The 25696-nt window shown below is 35.8% G+C and overlaps 1 protein-coding gene across 1 annotated transcript in view; it reads left to right on the top strand.

Moving 5' to 3' along the window:
* Nucleotides 1-25696, top strand: part of LOC135469605 (suppressor of tumorigenicity 7 protein homolog) — a 42546-nt gene that overhangs the window by 7849 nt on the left and 9001 nt on the right. The window contains 7 exon segments of the mRNA XM_064748103.1: nt 17274-17356; nt 19900-20056; nt 22769-22939; nt 23409-23487; nt 23700-23754; nt 25006-25105; nt 25385-25482. Coding sequence (XP_064604173.1) covers nt 17274-17356; nt 19900-20056; nt 22769-22939; nt 23409-23487; nt 23700-23754; nt 25006-25105; nt 25385-25482 — 743 coding nt within the window.

Here is a 25696-nt window from a genome sequence, read left to right as displayed (position 1 = left end):
TTCATAAATTGTAAAAGTTTATTACCCATTTTGAATAGTAGCAAGTGGACATAAAGAGATTGTATGTTGTGAAAGGTAATAGTGTGGGCTGTTCTTAAATAATAGCAATAAATTTGATTAGGTTGCATTGATCGATTTTTTGCCAAAAATCTTGTCTTTTGCCTCTTTAAGGTAAATGCTTAAGCATTGAAGTCTCCTACAGACAAGACAAGATCTTTAGTAGCCTGAGCCTTGTACTTAATCTAAGTTGATTAATGGATGCATAATGGATAAACAGCATGGCACAACTGACTTGTCTTAGGTAGTGGTTGTCATGGCCACAAGATTGTCATGGCAACAAGATTGTCATTTTCCTTTCAGTAACTAAAAGTAGGAGTTTGCTTTGATGTCCAGTGTGTAACTTATAAAGTTTTTGGTGGTTTATTTTTTTTTTATATATTGAGGTCGTGTACATTAGTGGTACTGTGTGGTGACACATCATCATTATTACATGTGGTGGTTGCTATTCTTCAGTAACTGTTGGCAAAGGGGGTAATTTACAGTGTACTTTAACACATAGTTGCATGGATTACAACTCTTAAGAATTTTTGATCTGAAAAATATCAAGAAAGTCTCTTTTCTCATAGACTGCGTCTAAACTATGTACATGCAGCGACAGCTTCGTAATGCATTCAAAACAATTGGAGACTTTAATAGGCAGAAACTTTAAATATGATATCTCTTCTGCACTTGATAGACGGGTTGATGGTAAGAAAATGGTAACCTGTCAGGGGCCGTGCCATATCCAAATATGGATAAAAAGTAAGGTTCTGATCCCAAACTGTAAATGATAGGGACTGAATAAAAGTTGTGTTTACCTATCCTGGACAAATCAAAGGTTAGTTTACTGCATCAGAGATGCAGGACATCTACTTAGTAACATCACTGCATTAAAGATGTATAGATTTTGTAAACATGCAAATGGGCATCTGAATCTTGGCTATCAGTTTTAAAACATTGGGTTAAGAATTTTTCCATGTATCTGATAAGGTAATGTCATTTAATTTTCTTGACATCTTATTTGTATTTATCAAGAAAGAAGTGTTGAAAAGCCTGAAAAACCTGGGGGTATTATGGTCCAGATGTTCAGAAAGTTTTCTAAAACCAGCTTTATAGTACACTTTAGTAACATGCATTGATCTGTAAACACTGACCTAATGTCAGCTACTGCAAATAGTGTCCTTACATTGATTCTGTGGGAGAAATTTGTTAAATTTTCTTGTTGCATTGCCACATATAGGTGACTTGCATGTCCCATGGTACATTTCCTGTTTTCCTGTTTAAACAATTGGTTACATAACTAGATATGGAACACCTGTTCATATTGTGGATTTAATAATAAGATCAGCAGAAATACGGGAAATTGTCTACCAGTGTGTTTATTATACCTAATTTCGGAAACTCAGCTCTGCGAAATATCCGACATTCTCGGCTCTATTGTCAGTTCCTCCCACCCTCATTCGTTTACTTCAGTCGCTTAATTAACCACAAATAACACTCGTCAAAATCTTGCCTGTTGTACCAGTTCAGCTTCTTGCATCTAACACAGTACGTTGAAGATGGAAGTCAAGCCTAATGCATCCATCTTTGGAGGCCTATCTCTGGTGATGTCCTTAACATCCATATCCACAACCACAATAAAAACAACGAATATCCATCTGCTAAATACCATCGTATCAGTACAATCCAGTCCTCACAATCGTCCACAGAAGTGTAGACTAGTCATACGTGCCTTGGAAATGTCAGTACGTATACATGTAGGTGCATAAAATTTCAACTGCACGCTTACATACATGTACGTGCTACACTCCTGACTACTTTTCCAGCGACTACTCAGAGTCTTCCTTTGATGGACACGTTCGTAAACTGTTTAAAAACAATTGTTTGCTGCTGTGTTTTAATGTATATAGATGATACTTTAGAAATCCTATCCAAGCGGGTGAGAGTAAAGCCGTTCTGTGTTGAACTCTTTAGTGTGGTGTATATTTGATCTTGCGTATAAATGTTGTGCTTTGACCAATAAATGACCAATGCCACATGCTTACATTCCTCCGCAATGCTGCATGCGCTTGCGCAAGCAGAGACAGAAGACAAAATATTCTCACTGATTTGAGGCAAAATTTTGTACTTTGTTTTTATTTTTCATTTATGGGATAAATAGAATCACCATACTAGTGACCCTGAAGTATGAGATTTATTAAACTCAAGTCGAAAATTACCAGAGGCTCGAAGCAACAAAATTTTTGAACTCTTGTTTAATAAATTTAATACTGTAGGGTCACTCGCTGGAGATCCTCTATTTCTCGTGAAACATGGAAATGATGACCCACAGAAATATTATCATATTCAGCCTTCATTGTGCGATATCCTCTATATACATGTATGTGTGACTGGCAGAGTGATAGACCTGCACATTGCCCAGTGAGGTGTAGTAGCTTTTGTATATCTATCTACTCGTGGTTGCCTGGAAAAAAATTGTTACTGTTGTGACACAACCTAACTGTAGGATTTACTAGACACTTCTTGCAGTATGTAACTGTATGATCTGGATGAAAGATCGTTAAACACTGTCCACAAAAATTTATTTTTTTAAGGTGTTTTTTCCTTGGTAAAGTGCGTGTGAAACTTTGGATTCTATGGTGGCCTTTTCTGAACATACTGGGACCAATGATGTCACATAAGATTTTTGCCTCTTGAACACACATAGACTGCTAACTTTTCATTATTATTTCAAAGTGCATGTATATATATTGATCAAAGAATGCATTCGCTGATCAGACCTTGAAACGAACCAGTTGATGCATAAAATATCAATATGACGTTATGCCTCTGGGTCACTACAGACGACATAGAATGTGATGTTTTAAAACCATTTTACTCAGTTTGAATGGTCTTCCATGTGATGTACTTCATTTTAGTGTTTTCTTTGCCTTTAATATAGCATTACATAGCTGATGTCGTGTTGCAAAGGAGGTAATTCAGTCAAGGTTCAGTCATGTTTGATGTGAAAATGTAATGCTTATTTTGAAAGGATAAATTGGTGTGTTTGGCAAAATAAAAACTGTTTTGTTGAGATTGTTCCTGCACAAGATCTGTGACCCAAACACTAAGGTGGCTGTCAACTTTTATACCGCCAAGAACCAAATATGGATTTACATTGATCATATTTTCCAGATTGTTTATCCATCATGCTCATAGGTACTCGTGCTGCTAAGCTCCTCAAGGCTATCCAGCCATCCAGTGATTGTTGGCTTGCATTTACGTGGATGTTTTATTGGTTGCAGCTGCCCTTGGTAATAATCTGTTACAAACTGGTTTACTTCCTCTAAAGCTGCCATTATGCTGTTGTGTACTTGGAAACTTGGTTTTCTTGCACCGTAGGAGAAATTTGATGCCAAGTTATAAGGTACAGGACCGTACTTTTATAACCTTGAATTCACAGATAAATTACAGGAATTGTTGAAAGAGCAGGTTAATGTTGCTTAAGACATTTTGCCTCAAGGTCTTAAGGAAGGACATTGAGTTATCTGTAAGGCTATGCATTTTGGTTGTGAAAATATACAGCAGGTGCATTGATAAGAGGTAATGTAGAATGTGCACACCTGCTCTGAAATTTGGTCATGTTACACGTAATTATCACTAACTCTGTTGTAACTTACGACCATTCCATGGTTTTGAAACAATGTAGATTGTTTAAAATCTAAAAATAAACATACCAAAATGTTGTAGCGTAGACTAGGTTCATTAGCACAGCAATATGTCCCTTTTACACAAAACAGTCAAATTAGAGTTAGTGTAATTTTCCTCCAGGAATGGATGCAAGAGAGAGAGAGAGAGGAAAAAAAAGTAGCAGTTTCACTCAAAACAGATTAATTCCACCTTGAAGCCTGAATCCCTGATAAAAAACTGAACAGTTGTAAATAAATGTTATGCACATGTCAACTTGACCTGATGTTTCTCTTTTGCAAACACTAACTTTTTCAAATTTTTCGAATTGGCTCTGTCCATAAGATTAATTCCATGATCACCTAGGATGAAGTTTGAAAAACTGCTTTATCCACGGATAAGTTTTGCATATTTTGTGATTCCCTTGATTCTGAACGTTCTTTGGGTAAGACTATAATTTACTCATATCGTACAAAGTAAATGTATTGAGAGGAGAATCTTGAAATTCACAGGTTACATTGCATAGGTGAAACTTTGATGAAGTATTCAAGTTTGAAAAGTAGCTTGATCAATGTGTATTTTTGCATATCTACCCCTTTTTTACAACCATTTCACATGTGTGAGGGCTCATTTGAAATGCAATTTATCCACCTTAATATTTTGATGATAAGAACATATGTTTTGGTGTGTTTGCCAACATCAGGGCTTTACAGAGAAAATAATATATTTAGTCTAGGCACAGAAATGTCCTGATAATGTGCTTGAAAAAATGTTAGGTGAACATGTGAAAAGGTTGAAGAAATAGGGTAAAGAAATTTGTAATTCCCATATGTGCAAGTGTTGTCCAACTTTGATAAAACTTTGTGTGCAGGTTCATTTTGTGTAACGTCAGATTTTTATCCATGGATAAGTTTTGAATATTTAACAGTTTTCTTGATTCTTATTGGTCTGTGGTTTCTGTGCGATAACTGCGTCAGATTTTCTAATTTTGATAAAATGCTGTGTTCAGCTTCATTTTGTGTCCCTACAGTTGCATTCGACTCATAACTAAACCTCCTGGGCCTGTATTTTCCGAAAAATGTCCATTAAGAGAAATATATGGGGAAATCGGTCATTGGTTTAAACAATCTGCCGGAGGAGATAAAATGCAAATGTTATCTGGTAACTCACTAAAAAAAAAAAAAAAATTAGCCTTTCTAAATACAGCACCGTAAGTGAGTTGATGGCCGAAGTGAAACCCTGGATAAAACTGAAAGCGTGATTGTTCATTCAAAGTCAGATACATATTAGTAGACCTCCAAAGTAACCGCACAATATTTTCGCCATTGGCTGTATGTCATTTTAATTTTTTGTAACCTCGGATGGGGATGGAAAAACAACGAATCTGGCATAAAGTTTACATATGTAAGAAATTCCTTGATTCTGAGTGCCTTCTATTCACTAACTGCTACTAATAATCACATTGATATTGATAAAGTTTTGCATGGAAGGTTTTATTTTGTTGATTGATTTCTAAATCCACCTTGATCCATACATAAGTTTGGCATTTTTAGTGTAGGATATAAATTCATTGAAATTAGCGTCTTATTGCCCCAACTGGCCTAGATGGCTCAGTTAGTAGAGCATTCGCTTTGGGGGTGATAGATCCAGGGTCAGTCCTGGGTTGGGTCACACTTAAGACCTTAAAAGAGGGAGTTGTGGCTTCCTCGCTTGGCGTCCAGCATTAAGGGGATAGTGCAACGACTGGTTGACCCGTATCAGTACTATGGCTCGAGTGGGGCGACTTACTTGCCTTCGGTAAGTCGTCTCAGTGAAGGAGCAATAGATAGAAGAGCTGTGGAAATCCACCATGCGACAAGGAGGCACATTACACATACATCCGCTGCAAGGACTCCTTCGATGTCATATGACTGGAAAAATTCTACAGCGTTAAGCACTCACTTACTCACTCTTTTTGAAAAGAGGACAGGGATACATGTATACATGTAGTATTTGCAGGACAGGTTCAATACGCACCTTTGTCTTGGCGTTTGTTGTTTAACCTGATACTACTAAACCTTTTTTGTACCAAGTCAAATGTGCATTCTCAGGATTTGAAACTAGGTTCGGTGGTATCAGGTTACACAACAACCACAAAGACAAAGGTGTTAAAATCTATTTTACCCGAAAATATGAAGTAGATGTGGCAAAAACTGCACCTTTCATGCTGCTATACTGTTTTACTTCCTCTGCAGAGGTCATACATTTTAGATACTTCAAAGCTGTATATGTATGATGTCCTGCCTTATTGTTGCGCTACATAGAAATGTAAAAGTTTATTATACATGTATTATGATGTTGTGCTCACATTGAAACATCTTGAAACAAATGTTTCTTTGTTGAAGTAATGTTGAAGTAACTCTCTGGGTGTGAAAGAGCAAAAATGTAAGTACAAAGGTAATATCTATAAACTATGCGAAATAACACTTTTATCACTAAAGAAATCCTGATAGTTCACCTTTATATAAATCACAAGAGCAAATCCAACAAATAGACAAACTCAGATTCTTTTATTTGTAGACATAAATAGCATGAAATGAGATTACTTGGGGAGGTAAACCTACAGTGTTGCATGACACACTAGATCTTATTGGAAAGGTCATCTCTATTTCATATTGGGGTAGAATACTCATCTTTCTTCATCTTTTGTTTTGTGAGTTACACTACTTGTGTATTCTGTCAGAATTATCAGTGGAACACAAGGTTTCTTAACCATTATGTTACACAGTAGTACTAGGAAAATTTTTGACAAATTAGTATGAAACAACTTTAATTTCAAGAATTTGTTATGGAAAAAATATTAAATTCAGAAACAATATTTGGTATTTGGTGGAGCAAAATAATGATACATACACTCTTGAGATAGTTCCTTTTATCCAAAAAAAAAAAAAAAGGAAAAAGACAAATGCTTGTTTAAAAATTAAACAGAGCGTTATAATTGACTGTGGCATATCAATAGGCACATACCTGTAGTAAATTGATGAAAGCGCTGAAAAGAAATAAAACTTGTTTGCATCTAAGGCTGGACAATTTGTCTTGGTCACAATTTACCAGAGATAATTGGACATCTTTGAGCTGGTGTTGAGTTATTCACTGGTTCCTACACTTGGCTAACAAAGCCCAGTTTTGAGGGGTCTGTGATTTTCAGGTCAAACCATCATTGCTGCAATAGAGCTTCCTACTGCCCTACACCCCTGCTGAGGACAAATGGTTTGTCCCATATTGGCAATGCCATGGCAGTGACCACATGGTCTGACAGTGCTGTCTGGGAATAGCATTGTCTTATGTCCCCTATGACAACCAGGCCTTAGACTCTTTGTTTGAGAGAGCTAGGGAACATTAGGCAATTGACAGTGTTTTGAGAAGACACCCCAGCTGGATGTGAATTGTAAATTGGTGTAATATCCAGCAGCTTAGTGTCCGATGCATAGGGTAGGCTGTGTACCGGCACACATTGTAGTCTCTAGTGTAGATACATCCGCACACACTGGCAGCAGAAGAGGTGGACTGTGTCCTAAAGTGAAAAGGAAACCCTGATAAACAGCTGGCATATTAAGGAGGATTTTTACTCAACGTGTACAGCTCATCTCGATCTGATAGACAATAATCTAGCAGGAAGACCCTTGACTGGAGTCCCTGAACCCAACATAATGCTGAATCTCTTCTTCTGTAAGTAAGCATCTGTTACAACATCAGTTGTCATTAATCTGATCTGTCAATTGCTAGTGAGGGACTGTGTCATTGCTCTAGTCTCATTAGAACCAACATCACTGTGCAGGGCTTTTAATTTATTCATACATGTTACTCACTGTGTGCCCATCACACCATTATCACCTAATTGGTTTGTAAATATTTATTGGTGTTATATTGATAGATATCTTGTATTTTTCTTACACTCATGTATCAGAGTATACTGTGATGATAAGGCTGAACAACAACAACAGCTATTGCTGAGCCACATGTTCATGTAATATGGTTACTATATTGCTAGTCATGCTGTTCAAATGTGTAACGTTTTGTATTTATGGATAGTCCTTTTCTTTATCTGGCTGCATGGATGTTATCACTGGCAGATATAAAAGATTTTGTACCAAATCGAGCATGAAGTACTTAAGCTTTTCAGCAGATATTTCATTTTTGAACTTGTATTACTTCATGTACCCTCTGTATATTGCTGACAACATATGATAATTTACGTTGTTATTGTTCTTTTTTTTTAATTTAAAGGTGTGTTCATATTGATACAGGCATATGCACTTAGGCCTTACAATAAATGGCTTTGATATTCTATTGAATTAGCCTGTGGCATTTGATAATAAAGTATATTTGGGTAAAAATAAATGCTATTGGCTACTGGAGCAGCCCCATATGGTAATGGTTTTGTATCCTTCAGCCATTGAATTTTTTAAATCCCAGTTAGGGTTACAGTGAGTTACAGTCCAGCACATATTGTGATAGGCAAAATGCAACGTAGAACATGGGTTGTCAATGTCTTGATTTAACAGACTTTACCCAACATGAGACGGCAAGTATGACTGCCTCTATACAATGGAGCTGTGGACATATTGATCCACATCAGAGGTTCACTAGTGGCTAGTATTGATGGGGGAGTGGCCTTCCCGCTACAATGGCTGCTGTCATATACACAGTCAAGTGGCGAGATCTACATGTACATGTACTACTAATACTGCTCTGTCTTCTCACTAGGGTCTTAATATGACTGATTATTTGATTGTGTTGAGTACCCTCAGAATCTAGTGTATCAACTTGTTACATGTTTGTGCTGAGGTCAGCGTACCTCCGATGGCTAGCCTTACCAGATTGTGTGGAAGGGCAGTGACAAGATGGAGAATGTGTTTATTGTTGATCATTTGGTTCCTTGCGTTGACATTAAATTTGGTTAAAATTTATTTTCACTGTAAACCGGAATAAAATTAAAATGAAACTTTAAAATGTGTTACTAAAGAATTACTGTTCAATTCTGAGGTTGCTAGTTCTAGTTGTGAATTAGTGGTAAGTATAAGTTTTTATACTCAGGTTAACTGTTGTTGCGGTGTTCTCACTGCTAAGGTGTGCAACTCTCTGCCACCGGCAGTCCAGGTGCAGATTCAGCCCAGGCCTTGTCTAGATTTCCCCACTGTAATATGTGGTGAATAAAGATAGCAAACTGTTGTCAAGGCTTGCAGGTTAATTGGCGCAGCCTTACATTCGATGAAAAGACAACTTACCTTCCACATTTGTGGTGTGCAAGTTTGCACATTATGCATGGGTCATTGGTTTACCCAAAGCATTTCAGTTTCATCCATCCATAAAACTGATTTTTTCTTTAAAAAAATAGTTTGAGGTTATATAATAATAATATTAAATGATATATGTATAACATTAACTAAATATAACAGTGTCAAATGTTTGCCAGAGTCTGTTAAATAGAATCTTTCTTTCTCTGGTGACTTCATTGTCATATGACTGAAAAATTGTTAAGTACGACATTAAACCCTTAGCACTCACTCCCTCTTTGTGTACTGATATATTGGTTGATGTCTGTTGACATTTTGTGCATGTGCATTCAAAACTTAGAGTATAAAGCCATCTTTTGCATTCAGCTTACATGTATATTTGGGTGGTACATATGTTCATGAACACATTTGAATGATTTTCTAATTTGTTGCATTTATACGTCTGAACACTAAAATAAGATAGAGTGGTGATAACCTGTGAATGCAGACATCACACAATCACCTGCCATTGGCCATTGTTATTTCCACCTGCCATCTCAGGTGTGCAAGAATGATAATTACTGGTTATTACCCCTTACCTCTCTGCACCTTACTTTTAATTGCTGTGGCACAGGTGTTGATCACATCAAGTGCTCTAAGCTGTGAAAGGCCACAAGAGCATTAAAACATGGATAATAATGATTCCGGATATTAAGTGAATTGTAAATGTCTTGGGCTAAGTAACCGCTCCGATAAGGCAGTATACTGACATGCTCTCTTGATGCGATAATGTCGTCATGTTGACATATTATACATGTAGATATACAGTATCTGTATATCTGAAGAATTGCTGTAATGACCAAACCTATAAATTTTAAAGCAGTAGCGTCTCTAAATGTTGAGGTTATCTGTGAGAAATTTGTTTGATGAGCATTCAGGATGTCCCGAAGATTATTTGACCACTATTACTCTTGTCACCCTTGAAAGGAAAGCCATATATGGCCTCTTTTATCATGTATATTTTAATATATCCTCCCCCAGGTTTGTGTACTTGTTTATTTATATATGTATGTGTGTGTGTGTATATATATATATATATATATATATATATATATATATATATATATATATATATATATATATATATATATATTCATTCATTCATTGGTATTTTGACCTTGTAGCAGACTAAATTCATGTCTGTACACGGTCATAAAGCAGGCTGACAAAAATTGGTCTGAAGCTTAAATTATATGTTCACATATACATAAGAAAGATCTATTTTTGGGTATGCCGATCCAATCATTTGACATTGTAGCAATCCATAACCATATCCATGTATCTGCGACATACCATGATCTGCTCGATTCAACCTTATTTTGAGTTGAAGTTTCATTTGTTTGATGCTTAATTAGTAAGAAATAAGACCAAGAATGCCTTGTGAGGAATTTATTATGTTCTTTTCTTTGGGTTCTACTTGATTCTGTCAGTCTTCATGTGTAAAGAGTGAAGTGTATACAGTAAAATATTCTTAAGTATGGCATTAAACACCAAACAATAAATTGTGGAATCTTTATTAATCTTAATCTGGATCATTGTTTGTAACTCTACAGTTCCATTGTAAGATTTGGCTTTCTACCTGTTTAATATCTAAGGTTTTTAAACATGGACAAGATACACCTGGCCATTGTAAATTAACCTGATCAATAAATTTGCCGATTTTGTTGTTGAAGGATCAGTGTGTACATATCATTTCAACCTGGTCAAGTTTGATTTTCTTTTTTGTTCTTTTTTTTTTTAAATAGAAAATTAACAATGTTGAATAAAAATTTTTAAAATGTTAAATTAATGGAAGAATCTGTTAATGCATGTAATTTTCTGTAATATGCAGATGTAATTTTTGTCTCACCTTGGTGTAGCAATCCATGTAACTGACCGTCTACAGGTATCTGATAAAAGCATAAAACGCCATCAGTTAAATCAAGGCTTGAGTTACTAAGGTAATGTAAGGTGAGACTGGAAAAGGGGTTCCAGTCTATCTGACATCTGTTTAGTGTAGAAATGTGTTAGTGCCATAGTCTTAATGAATTAAATAAATTGCTATAAAACTAAAATGTGCATCTCCTTTTTTGATTTCCAGTATTACTGTATGTCAGTATTTTAGTGAATGAATATTTTTTTTTGGATACAAACAATTACTCATGGGTTATTTATTTTGATTTCTTGTATTTTAACCAGTATCTCCTCTGATGAAATAACCTGTGCTAATCATAAGATTGCACTTCATGGGCCAATGTCAAATTTTGCAGTGGAGCTACTACATGTACATGTATATATGCCATGCAGCAAACGCAAGGGCCTAGATTACTCAGGAGCATATACATGTATGTATAATGCATTTATCCACAGCAGATCTTTCATATATAGCACAGAGAGCTCAATGAAACAGTGTGGCCTTAATGTGATGAAAGGTGCTATTTGAGGAGAAGGTGACCATAAGGTGCGTACTTCAGAGCATTTTCTATAAATACCTCCCCAGATTTGGACTTGTCTGGCATTTGAACTGATAGGGTTTTTCCACAAAATGGAATTGATCTGTCTCTTGCTGCAGGTTTTGTGTGGGTGGATGTATATGAATGACGTCTTTCCGGTTCCTCTGAGGAAGGCAAAAGGTAGAACACATGCACAGTTCCTATCCCCAGCCTCAGATTGGAATATTTATAATAGCTGTGAGTCTCTTAAAATGGTTAGTGTGTGGGTTGAAGAAAGTTTATAAAACGATGACAAATGGACATGGTCACTTCACTGCTTGAAGTTAACCTGCAGCATATTTTTAGACATGCCAGCATGTTAATGTCTAGGGGATGTTGATATATTGGACACAGCCCACAATTTAGGTACGAGACAAAGGAAGAAGCAAAATTCCACCTTTAGTATTTCTGTTAATCTTAAACCTTTTTGACCTCTAAATTACTTTTTCCAGTAAAATATTTTGCATGCAGTTATTATGAAATGAAAACTAGTCTTATTCATTTGTGTCATTAAAGATGCAAGGTTATAAAACTGTTTAAATTATTTCTTGACATCTCTTAGTTCTCTCATAATAATAATTGCAATAGCGGTTGAAAATTATGGTAACTGTTTCTTTACATGTGGAGCTTGACCAAGTGGCTGGTTTTGAGATTTTGGATAAATGTATTATATGAATATGTTTTGTTTGACGATGATTGAATGGGATAAGATGCATGCATATACAGACAATATGTACTTGCAATTGTCTTTTGAGGAAAAAAGGTCCATGGCTAAGTGGGTAAGATGCCTGCCTCTCTCTTGCTGCTCTCTCTGTTGTTTCAATTCCATTTTTGGAAATTTAGGAATTTTTCAGAATACATTCTCCTGCTTTAATTTTTCTTAGGGCTTTTGTGACAGATGTGGTGTAAGATAGTTTTCCAGTAACTCATCAAAGATCAGTGGTTTACTCTGTGCATTCCAATTGGACAGGATGATCTGTTTTATTACATTATTTCTCCATAAGCTGCATTAAGCTCTAATTTTGTGCATTTGAATGTAAATAACAACATGTACATGTATTTGCAAAAAAATACCACTAAAATTAGATGCTGGCAATTTTAAATTCCTATAAGCTTTTTTTTTCTGTGAGCATGTTTATCAACCTCTAGTCTTTTTCCCTGAAGGAAATTTGTCAGTCTCCATTCTTGCCTGGGTGGGCAAAGTGCAAGGGATAGCCCACAGAATGGTTGGCCCTGTGTCTGTATGAGGTGACTGGGTGCAGTGTCAGTGTCCTGATGTTTGTAGCATATGTGAAGCATTTTAGTGGGGCAGTACTATTCATCAGTGATCAGTGTTGGCAATAGGAACCAACCAGCTTCAAGGAGACATTATTGTGATGTGCCGAAAACAAAATGTTGAAGTCTATGTGAAACCATAAGCAATGCAATCAATCAACTAAAAAAGCAGCAAAATGTGTGTACCTTGCCACAAGGAGAACAGTGACTAACAGATTTGTCAGAAAATTTTGGGACACTTAGCATTTGGAGGATATCCATATTTAAAGATAGGTGTACGGTCCTTTACTAATACAGGCAGCAAGCTTTTAGTTGATAGCATCAACATGGATCATTTACGTCTACACCCGTAACAAGTGCACCTGCTTGTACTAGCTATCACAAAAGTGCTTAGAGTACCAAGTCATCCATTGCATGCATTTAACATCATTGTGTCAAATAAATCAATATGTCAGCTTCAACTTATTATTCATTGATTTTACTGTTCTCAGAAAAATGATTAAAGGCATTTTGATTTAGCTCTGTTAATTACATTTTTGAATGAGAGGAGTCAATTCTGGTGGGAATCTGTAATTTTAGTTTTAATGGAGCGAAATAGAAACATATTACATGGGTAAATATAAGTGAAATACTTATTTTGTGTGAACACAAATTTGTGTGAATTTGTGTCATCCTGTGTTACAACGTTATTTATTATACCTCATGTAAATTCATCTTCCCCGCATTTAGCTCGCTAAATGTGCTACATCACATTTATTTTTGGCTGCGCCTTAGGTAGTCTCCTCTTTGTGTTGTATTACGTCACATCTGTCGTGTGCTTTGAGAGTCGCTGTTTTGACAGTCTTACTTCCCTACTTCAAACCATTCAAGTATGGAAACGTAAATCAAGTCTTGAGTGCTGGGTTGTCCTGCTGCGCGCTCGTTGTACATCATCACCTGTTTTGAGCAGACAAATCATAATGTTCCACTCTGAAACATGCAGTTATTGTATATTGACAGCATGGTGATGTGTGATAGCAATCTCTAATGGGAACATACATATTGTTCATGAATGAAAAGATCACCAAGATGCTATCTTGTCTCATTTTAAAAAAAAAGTCATAAGAAAAAATCCATCAGCTTTCATTGTTTGCATCAAACAATTAGTCTTTGAGATGTTATCCTATGGACGTTTGTTCAGCAGTGGTACATATATCGTCCCCTTGCTTCACATTAATTGTGAATAGATACAATACACGTGGTCAAGGTTTTGTTCTCCTAGGCAAGCACAGGTAAACCACAGGGGGATGGATGGACAAGCTCATCGGCTTGTACTCTCTGTGCAAGACTGTTGTTTTTATGTACACCAGCCTATGATTAATGATGGCTGTTCACACAGGATTGCAGGCCCCAGACTACTGTAATAGGTCATTACCACTATACTCAGCAAATCAATATCCACCAGACCATTCCTAATCAAAGCTATTGTTACTGAAGAGCTGAGCTCTGACAATCGCAAGCATTCAGCATGGCTTTAATGCCGTTTGGCGTATTTATAAACAGTTGGGTTACTGACTTTACAGATGATATTTCTCTAAATCCAATCCAGCCTGTTTACATGCATGTTTATATTAAGGGCATCAATAGCATAAATCATTGATGAGCTGATTTGTTGGATAATACATATTCCTTGGGAGTAGACTCAAAGTACTGCCCTTAATATGCACGCACATACACATAAACATCATAGTGTACTATTTTCAAACGGTGAAAACATCAGAAACATGTATGATTCACATTGATGTGTAAATCCTTGTACTTTTGTAGGAAAGTGGGTTTTAAAGAGGAATTTGGTGGGGTCTGGGCTGTGTGGAACAGTATTCAGTAATCACTGGTGTAAGCAATTGCCTCTGGTAATATTGCTGACACGTAGATGTGTCTTTAAACTCGTTAAGATGTGTGAGAAATAACAGTAATCAAAATTGTACATGTAGGTTGAAATCATCCGGAAGTTCTTTGATAGGTCAAGATATGAAAACATCTGTCTTAAATTGACAGTTTTAACAGTTATCCATACTGTACAAATTGTGTTAACTTGTATTTGAAACAGTCAATGGTATTGGTGTGGCCTTCAATATCTGCGTGTCCAATGTGCCTCGGGCATGTTTCTTGCTGATTTGTTACAGGGTATCTTCTCCAGGGGTCCTCTTCAAAATTTTGCCAATGCACCCATATATCAGGCTTCCTGGAAGTACTCTAAACACAAAACCTTTGAGTCCTTTCTTGAAACATGTAATCAGAATCGATTGGGTCCATAAAACCACAGTTGATTAAGAGTGATCTTCTGTTGCGTCCACAAGCTAGTTCTCCGTTAGGGCTATACTTGATCACTGTCACAAAGTAATGTGCCTGGATGAAGTCTGCTCGCCTATATTGTGCGGCCTGCTAAGCATAAAACTACATTGTACAACTGTAAAAGCTGCATAAACATGTCATTCATGCCTCTGAAAGATAATTGTTGTAATATTCTATCACCCCCTGACCTAAATTTGTATTTGTTCCAATGCATGAAAACAAATTAATAATATGCATCAACTATGCTCTAGCAGATAGTAATTATGAATTTGATAGACACTCAGAACAGCTGTCTTTTGTTATGGTAGAAACAATAAGGTGTGTGACTTTCAAAGACAAATTAAGGTGAAGTTTGTTTGATAGCTGCTAATTTTGAAATCGTGGTTTTATATTAACAATTTTTCTGCTATTTTGCCTTTCCCGCCTGTTTCAAAACACTGTGGAATAAGGGTATTTGTACATAACTCACATAATGTTCCACAGACAAGTTTTTAGGTTCAAAATTGTGTCACAGAAACTTGCCAGGCCAATTTATAATCGTTATTAGCCGTCATCCACATTTTGTTTTAGTGTTTATGGACTTGATAACTAATTGTTTGCGTACAGACATCTGCATGTAATTAAACTTTCAGAAGTATGGAATGACCATGGTTTGGCTGGCAAAAGTTTTGAGGTTAGAGCTTTGCACACCTGTTATGTGTGTAACCAGTGTTGGCTGGTTTGTATATTTTACAATATAACATTGTATGCAAAGGGCAGTCTCATTGCATCGAGTTGAGAACATTATGTATTTTTAGTAAATTGTATGTGTGTCTTGCAAAATCAAACCCAATTCCTTTTTTCACAGCCGTGTGGTGATAGGTATGCATTGCACTGCCAATAGTAATCTTGTTCTCATTTGTGTGACATCCACTGCCACCATCATTATTGCAAGGCCTCATCGTTATTGATAGAATCTTTCCTCATTTAATGGTGTACACATAGCTCTTGGATTATGCCCACTTCAGTCCCTAAATATGATTGTAAATGTTGGTATCATAGATGAACTGTTGAAGGGGAAATTTGTATACACGTGTCAAGTGTAAGTGCAAGGCGTAATTGAAATTGCCAGTGTATAGCTTTTGTTGTTGTTGAGATTGATGGCTATGTTTAAAAGAGTAGATCACTTCATACACAAGTAGAGTAACTCAGAAAAATGAATGCTTCATTTTGACTCTACTTGTGTATTGCAGTAAACTTAACAGTGGATGATGAAAAGACGTAGAAATTGGCATTTTTTGAAGGACGAAAAGTCCTTGTTAAGTGAATGGCCTCATTTAACAGGCAAGACTCTAAAGACTGATAGACAGGGAAAGCACCTTATAGAATTGCATTTTGCAAGTAAAGCTTGAGAATGTCTGCTCTGGACAGTGCAACATGCTATGATTGAATAACAGAATTTACATGTATCTTGAGAGCACATGGCGTCTTCATGAATCCCTGAGTGATGTAGACAGTGATGTAGTAAAAATAACATTACACTTTTAAATTTTTTAGCTAGCCTATACAAAGTTCAGGCATACCTGGTGTCATATGCGATCATCTAGGTGTGACACAATCAGTGTCAAATAACAGCTAAAGCAATGTTAAGGGTGGTATGGTTAAAAGTACATTGTGTATGTTTTGCATAAATGAAAAAGCACAAAGAGGATGCCTCTTGTATATTGGAATCAATGCTAAGGTATTAAGGGTGGTTTCTAAAAAAGTACAGCATAAACTGAATGACACAAGGTTAATGTTTTCATTGTTGATGCCCTATGTGCCTATTAATTATTGTATATTACAAAATTTATTACTTAACCTCTTGTATATTGGAATCATTGTTAGTGTAAATGTTAAGGATGGTATCTCAAAAATTTCTGCCTGCATTGAGCTTAGGTTTTTGCATGCATTTTATGAAATGCAAGTTTTTAAAATTACTTACAGGTAAATTCCATTGTGTTGAGTTGGTGTACACTATACAGTATAAACATTTCAGACAGCCAAATGGTTACCTTAAAGTTATTGAGAAGTTTTTTAGAATTTAATATCACTTCAAAGCCTTCTTTGTTTTGTTTTTTTTTTTTGTTTTCTTTTAGCTTTTCAGTATCTTGACCATTTCATCAAATCAACCATGTTTGTGTTTATTTTTCAGCTACCATGTTTCTGAATACTCTGACCCCAAAGTTTTACGTGGCTCTCACAGGAACGTCATCATTAATATCAGGCCTAATATTGGTAAGCGAAGATATATGTAACGTGCACGTTATTGTCTCAGCAGTGAAAAAGTTCTGAATCTAACAACAACTCAGGCATAGTGTAGGAGAACTCTTAATGTTGCTCATTTAAAACTTTAAATGGTTCAGCTGTGTGCGTGGTAATGCATGATAGATAAGGTATAACATCTTTTGTTAACTTTATTCTTCTGCGGTCGTACAAGAGGTCTGCCAGCACCCTGCAGATGTTCATAGGTTTCCACCAAGCTCTATCCATTTCCCTCCCACCAATGCTGGCCGCAGTCGTTTAAGTGAAATATTCTGGAGTAAGGTGTAAAACTTCATTCAATAAATAGATAAATAAATATTAACATCATTTTTATTAGTCATTGCTTTTCCATACTATTACTGCTCCAAATATGTTTGAGTTTTATTAAATTTTGTGGTCAAGTTCATTTCCTGTAACGTCAGATCAAATGAGAAAGACAGTAGGATCCAGGTATAAATTTTGCATATTCATTAATTTGTTTGATTTTGATTGCTTGTTTGTTTACAGGAAATAACTGCTTACTAATTTGGTTTAATTGCGATAAAATTTGTACTTGGCTCGTTCGAAAACCAGCTCTATCCGTACATAAGTGTTTGTTCATAAAAACATTGAATATAAAATCGCTTGTTAAATGGAGGGCCACATTTATAGCTATTGTAGGTCAGGTTTTAGCTCGTTATTACAGAGTAAGGTATTGTATTCTTCTAGACTGAATCCAGAATTCCTGCTTGAATCTGGTGTCCAGTAACTTTTAAGTTTCAGGAACTATGCAGTGAAGTGCCAGGTTTCTCATATTCCTTGGCTGTAATTAGATCATATCTTGGCAACTGATTAGTGAAAGATGAATGAAAGTGATGATTGGTGCACATATTTTGGTCTATTAACATTTAGAATTCTATGTATTATCCTCTAAAAAATATTTGAGTGTACATGAATCATATCCTGATCAAAAGCAAGGTTGGGGGAGTACAATATTTCTTTAAATTTTGGGGAAACCTGGTATGCTCTTTAAGCCAATATACGTGCATCTACAGCAGGGATATTTAGCTTTTTTTCAAATGGTTAGACCATTTAATGAACAACATACTCGTATCTTTACTTTTCCAAAAAGCTGGGATAAAAATGTAATATTTTGCTTTCAGAACCACTAATATCTGTCCCAAAACTTGGAAGAATTAGGGTGTTGTGAATTAGAGTTATCTCCCTTTGGAACATTTCTTCAGCCAGGGCATTGTGGCTATTCAACAATTTGTCTCTACAAATCAGAAAAGTAGTTACTGTACCAACATTTACGAAAAATCAGAGTGGTTCGCCACATTTCCAAGTTATTAAAAAGGAAGTTTATGGGTCATACTGCAAAAGAAATTGAAAATTGCATATAGAAATAGATATTTGGGAAATAAAAGCACATGTTCTCCACAATGATTCTTTAAATTTAAACTCCTGTAATTTGGAGGCAGTGAAAATTCAAATACAGTGTAGCTTCACTATTAGGCGCCTCAATTTAGCACGAAATCGGATATAACACGACCCAAATCTTGTCCCGCAAATATCGGTGGTGTACTTTCATGTGAGAAGGTTTACACTTCAAATGACAACAGTTAAAGTAGCAAACGAACAAGAATTTTCACCAGGAAATATAAGCAAATAGCTCTGCATCATTCACCTTATTTCTTAGTGTTGGTGTATGATCCATGAGTTATGTCAGTATTTTAGCTTTAAGATTTTGAATATGACTTCAGTATAACTATAAGCAAAAAGAAAAGTTTGAAGAATAAATGGAAAAGGTTCAGTTATGGAAGGTCTAACATACACTGAGTTCAGTAGATCACCTCAGGCCCGTGCTTAAGCAATACCAGGCTAGCTTCACGGATGTGAGCAGGACAGTGACGAGATGCTGGTTTTTCGTATAAAAAAACCTTGTGTACTGTAGAACACTATAATTGGATCTTTAGGTACTAAAACTTTTACACATTTATAGTAAACTAACAATGAAAATGCCGTTAACAAAACACAATTTGCATGGAGTAAACTACTATATACTGGATCACAAGGTAATTTTGTTATAGTACAATGTAGCCCGTAAAATGCTTGAGAAGTTGTCCCTGTAACGGCATGCTATAGAGAGGCTACACTGTATTATGAATTTAGGATTTTCATTTTTACTTCAACTTAGTTGTGTAATAGACAGCACCAATGGCTGTGTGATAAAACAACAGTGTAGTAACAATTGTCAACTTATCCATGTCTTTTTGAAGCTGTTAAAATGAAAAGAAATATGTATGACAATGGTATGGCCAAACCAGTACTCTCTGGTTTCTTCCAACCACAATCTTATAAGTCAACAATTTTTAGTACAGTTTTAAACCCTTGAAAAGTACATTTAGAAATGATGCAGAGTACAATGAAATTAGTGAATTAAACAGTTTAAAGAAGAACAGCGTATGTCCAATTTGTCATCTTCATGTGCCTTCCCTTCAGCGCTAACAAATTTATCCATTTGATGAACCTTCCAGATATTTGAATGGTGGTATTTCAAGAAGTATGGCACATCGTTCATAGAACAGGTTTCCCTTAACCACATATCACCACTGCTGGGAAGTACGGAGAATGGAGATGCTAATGCCAACAACAACAGTGCAGGAAACACGCAACAACAGTCTACTATGCCAGGTCAGTCAACTTCACAGCAAAGAAGTATTTATCAGATTGGAAATAATAAATACAGCATTGTGTATATGCTCTGTTGTAATGTTTATCCTCGAGACAGTTGATTTCAATGTTGTTGTAAGTGTTAGAATTGTTATTTTGTACAATTGAAGTTTAATATGGATCTGATTTTGGACAAGGAATTTGTAGATTCCTTCACTTTTAGAGCTTGGGTTATGTGTTGCCAATGATCAGTTCGACGTGATGCCATTGTTCGACTTTTTTCCACCAATTTGGTCACTTTCGGAAAGTTTGTCAGTAACTTGCTGAAGGTCAGTGGTTTAACCCTGGCACTTTTGTTTCTCCACCCAAACAATTGACTGCCATTTTACAAAATTTCAAGTATGGCTTTAAATACGTCAATAAATACCATCCTATATGTACATGTAGTCAAGATTCTTAGTAATGTGTTTAGATAAGGAATATATCTAAACATATAGTACAGTATAGCTCAGGCTAAAAGTAAATTGTTCACCTCTCATATCACACTGAGAGATACAGACTAACGCATGACAAACCCTCTACTGAGCTGTGTTGGGTACCTGAAGCACATAGGATTATCGTCAAAAATGTGAATATTGTTCTGTCTACTGACTAATCCTAGCTAATTGGCAAGCGAAGGTGTAGTCCCCATGTAATCAGCTATGTGAATATTACTAGCTGTGAGTTAAGCGATTAAGCGATTTCATTAAAGTGAAAGACAACACCTGACTAACGTTTATGCTCACTGAAAGATTACCATTCAGAGTATCTTAAACAGGCATTAAATATTTTTTTTAGATTTTTTTCAACCCAGTAAAAGTTTAATGAAAGTACATCTTGACACAGTTTCAGCATGTCTCCATTATCGACAGCAAGGTGACGTCAAGTTTACTCTAGCTCTCTAATGTGGAGGATATTTTCCGTATAATAATCTAAGCAGTAGCCTATGGCAGATAAGAGTTGTAGACTTGATGACGAAGGCCCACATGATAAATAGCTTTCTTGGAAATTGGACATACTGTATATAAGGATATTTCTTCCACTGCTTAAACTGATACAGTAGGCATTCTATATCATTTACAAGGAATTCCAGCGACCAGATTGTTGTACAACGAGATTCATGCTCAAGTCTGAAATAAGCAGAAATAATTCTAAGCACCACTGTGGCAGCATGATCTAGGTAATCGACTGTTGTTGGATGTTATGCTTCAATTTTGTAATGATGGCTTCCAGGATGAGAGCAGTGCTGACCTACATGTAGTTATGGCAGACATCAGAGAAAGCACCTCTGCTTGAATGCGGTGTTTCAATGAAAGAAAGAAAAAAACATCTTTGTATGCAAGAAAGGCAAAGGAGTAAAATTTAAATTCTTTGGTTGAAATGAATCCAGAGAAAAAAAATTATATCATAAGATTTAATTTTAAGCGTTGTCGGGTGAGATGCTGTCTACTCATTCCTACAAACCTTCAGCATCCCTGATGTATTTAGCAGTGTCTGATATTTTTGATTTAGAAACTGCAGACTAAACGCTAAAATGAACAACAAAAAATGTATTCGTATAATTTGAACAGCGTGACTAAGTAGGCCTAGTGTCTATAGGGTAGATGACAGAAGCAAGATATTTGTCCACTTTTAAGAGAAACTAAGAATGAGCAGTTGTGGTGATCTATGACCAATCTCACATGGACTCACTCGTAAATCACTACTTTAAAAGAACATTGCCACGTAAAAAAAAAATGAAACTTCCGTTTCATGTATGGTGTGAGTCAAAATTCTTTTAAATCATTGTAACAAAGGACTAAATTTTCCATTGTCAACTTCCCACAGCCAGGGCATAGGCCTACCAATGCTCAGCCACATGTGTGTTATCAGTGACCTTGGACGGATCACTGACTCTGCAGTGTGACTGTCTCAGAGCTGTCTACAAACTCTCTACAAGACCTCTAGGATTGTGCTAATCTCCTGTCTGGTTTTGACTTTTAGCTTGAGCTGTACTGTACATGTATCACATGACATACCATACACTGATAAAGAGTACAAGAAACTTCATGTTTCGAAAGTTTTTTAAAACCCGCACATCTTGTGATACGCATATTATTTTTGCACCCTTATGCACTTTACAGTACATTATCTATGCATGACATTGTAGCATACATGTATAACAAAGTAGATATCCACAGTACTTTGTACTTTAGAATAGGAAGTCACAATTTTTGTCTAAATATAATCAAGATTTCTACTTATCATTACTTACATGACCCTTTATGACCACCCAAATTTCACCCACTAAATTGCATTTTTAGAGGTAAATAAGTGTCACAAAATATTATTTTTGGTGCTAAAACTTACAATTTTCCAGTAGAATATCACCCCATGTTCCAAGCAAACCTCAAAACATCTTTCTAAACTCAATAGAACTATCAGAATCAGAAAAATGGGCAACTTAGTCATGGATGAAATTCATTGTCATTTAGGGTACTTTGTAATGGCATTGTGTAAAGTACCAATTACTGTCATTTCAGAATCTGAAAACCATTAATTAAATTTCCCGATGTAATAAAGATAAAGACAACATTTCTGTGGTCTCCCTGACTGTAAAGGCACCATTTCTCTATTCTCATCACCAATCATAAAGACACCATTTCTGTCTTCTTACTGAATGTAATTACATTATTTATTGTCTTTTCATTACAGAATGTAAAGTATGGCGGAACCCGCTGAGTCTGTTTAGGGGTTCTGAGTACCTACGGTTCCATTGGGCCACGGGAAAAGAACCCCTAACGTATTATGATATGAATTTATCTGCACAAGATCATCAAACATTCTTCACGTGTGACACAGATGCTGGAAAGCAAGAATATGAGAGTGAGTTTGTACTTCAGTACTTGGCTTAATTTGACAATTTAGTCATATTGACTTTATGTGCAGATGTAGCAGTGTTAGTAGCATTTAAAATATATCCTTTAACATATTTCACAACCTTCCTATCGTTGTTCTGATTTTCAGATCTTTGCTAATTAGATTCATTTCTAACATTTCTTGCTACAATGCTAGATATTTAGCTGTAGAGTGAATCCTGAAAATACAGACAATCCATTAAAGCAAACTATTTAGTCTTCTCCAGTTGTCTGTCCATTTATGCAGCTGTTAAGGTGTGTCTTTCTGTATGCATTTATGTTTGTGTTTACTTGTACTTTTTACATTGATGAGCATGTGGTACCTGCATGGATACTGCTCTTTCAATTTGTATTGAGCGAAACCTTCAAATTCAAGTGTTGTTTCCTGTTAATTGACCAAAAGATAACTTTTTGACATTTTATGAATTGATTTTCAGTTATGCAAATGGCATGGCGGGAACGAAATCCACAGTCCAGAATAAAGGCAGCACATGATGCGCTGGAGAAAAATCAAGAGTACGTTATCTGTTTATTTCCCGGAATCTCTTCATCAGAATGATGTCTAATTACGACCAAAACAAATTTTAGACTGCGTTAGGATAACGCGCTATTCTTTGGTCTTAACAGCTTTTAGCTGTGTAAATAACGTTGCCATTTCCCACCCGTGATGTGTTTCAGAGAATGATGTATAGATATACATGTACATTAGGAATTTTTTCTTCCGACAGGTGTAGCACAGCTATGATTTTACTGGCTGAAGAGGAAGCCAGTACAATTTTAGAGGTAAATATGCGAAACATAAATGATCTGTTACTGTATGGCTGTAGAAACTTTGTGTTGCTTGGTAAATTTTGTTTCTCCTAGTCTATACTCTGCATGAATAATTTGAATATGTTACTTGGATGATATTTTGTCTTGATAAAGTAACTGATTTTTCTAAAACCATTATGGCATCCTTATTGTAATTAGTTCATTCCCACAAATCATGTGCATTATACATGTATCTGTAAAACTACTGAACTGAATTCAGTGAAACTTTAAATGTGCAGCCAATAGTGGGTGCCCTAGCCTAGATTCTGTTGAACTCAACATGATGACCTTTGGCCTGCTTTTGTAACACCAGTTTGTTCCAGAGACACCAGTTCCTCAAAACCTAATAAACCATATTGTTACATTCAACCTATTCTCCAGATATATGTTTCAACAGATGAAATATATAGAGTTGATAGATCAGGATGGCGATTGTGATAAATCATCAAATGTTGAATAATCAGTTCTGACACCACTGGTATTTTTTAGCAACCAAACCCTTTTAATCATAAACAGTCATTGTGTCAGACTATTAAATGCGGGAGGATAACCATCCAGTTCTATAGGCCTGTAGTGTCTCGTGCTCTGCATTTCCTTTGAGGATTAATTTGTTTTGTCCCCAAAATGCAGCTACAAAGTATCGGGTAAAAAAAATCAGATTTAGTTCAGATTTCAGTATGTAAAAATATTACAAAAGTTAAGTTTGAATTAAGTTGCATTTAAGAAAGAATATTTTGCAGCGATACATATACCTAAAAGTATACACATCACCATATTAGTCAGAGACTAACTTACATACAGGCAAGATGGCATCCTATGATAATGATCGAATGTTCACTATGATAATGGTTGAATAATCACTGAGGGAAATAATGTAAGATATTTCGGTATTTACATAAAGTTTACTTAAGTCCAAAACAATGTGAGGTAAATGCTACACACACCATTCTGTCTATTCCAATAGTTAATCGGCAAATTATACAATAAAACTTTACAAGAGTAGGGTACATATTCTACATCCTAATGTCTTGGTAAGTTATAACAAAGATGTCTATGCATCATCAAACATGCTAAATTGATAGTCACTAGAAGGCCATGACACTATTGTAGCTGTGTGTACTGGACATGTAGGTTTAGTGATTTGAGAGACAAGCTACAGCAGTTTCAGTTATATTAGCTTCTTACTTTTTGATTTATTATGCCCTTTTCTTTTTTTGGTTTCAGGCTGAAAAACTTTTCAAGCAAGCCCTGAAATGTGCAGAGTCGAACTACAAAAAATCTCAACAGACACAGAACTCGAGTGCATCCCACGAAGCAACTCATAGTAAGGGTTTGCTTCTGGTGTCCAAAAGCTATACAGTTATTGACACCAGTCAAATAATTATTTACCTCAGAACACCAAGTACATCTATTTAATAATTATTTGTCACATGTCCTCAGAACACCAAGTTCAATTTACAGATGTGCTAACCATTTGGTGTGACGTGCCAGCATTTAAAATTCTTTACATATCAGACTCACTTTGGAGAGGAAATAGGTATTAAGTTTAGGCTGCGATCTGTTTATACTCACAGGTAATTTTTATGTTTTATTTTCTCGACAGGAAGGGACACAAATGTACTGGTATATATAAAGCGTAGGATAGCCATGTGTGCTAGAAAACTAGGACGGGTCAGAGAGGCTGTGAAAATGATGAGAGATGTAAGTAACACTTCAAACTAATTGTGTTATTTGCCATGTATGTAGTATTATTTACAATATATGTAGTATTATTAACTTCACAACATTGTTGTATAGTTTATTTGCCAGTACAGTGCAGCTTTCATCAAATAAATTTGGGATTCACTTTCGTACGACAATGTATATTTAGCTGACTGCAGCTTCAATTCTTGGACACACTTTGGCATGTCTGTAC

The sequence above is a fragment of the Liolophura sinensis genome, chromosome 7, assembly GCF_032854445.1.
Source record: "Liolophura sinensis isolate JHLJ2023 chromosome 7, CUHK_Ljap_v2, whole genome shotgun sequence".
In the NCBI taxonomy this organism is placed as follows: domain Eukaryota; kingdom Metazoa; phylum Mollusca; class Polyplacophora; order Chitonida; family Chitonidae; genus Liolophura; species Liolophura sinensis.
This window is presented reverse-complemented; position numbering and strand designations above follow the sequence as displayed.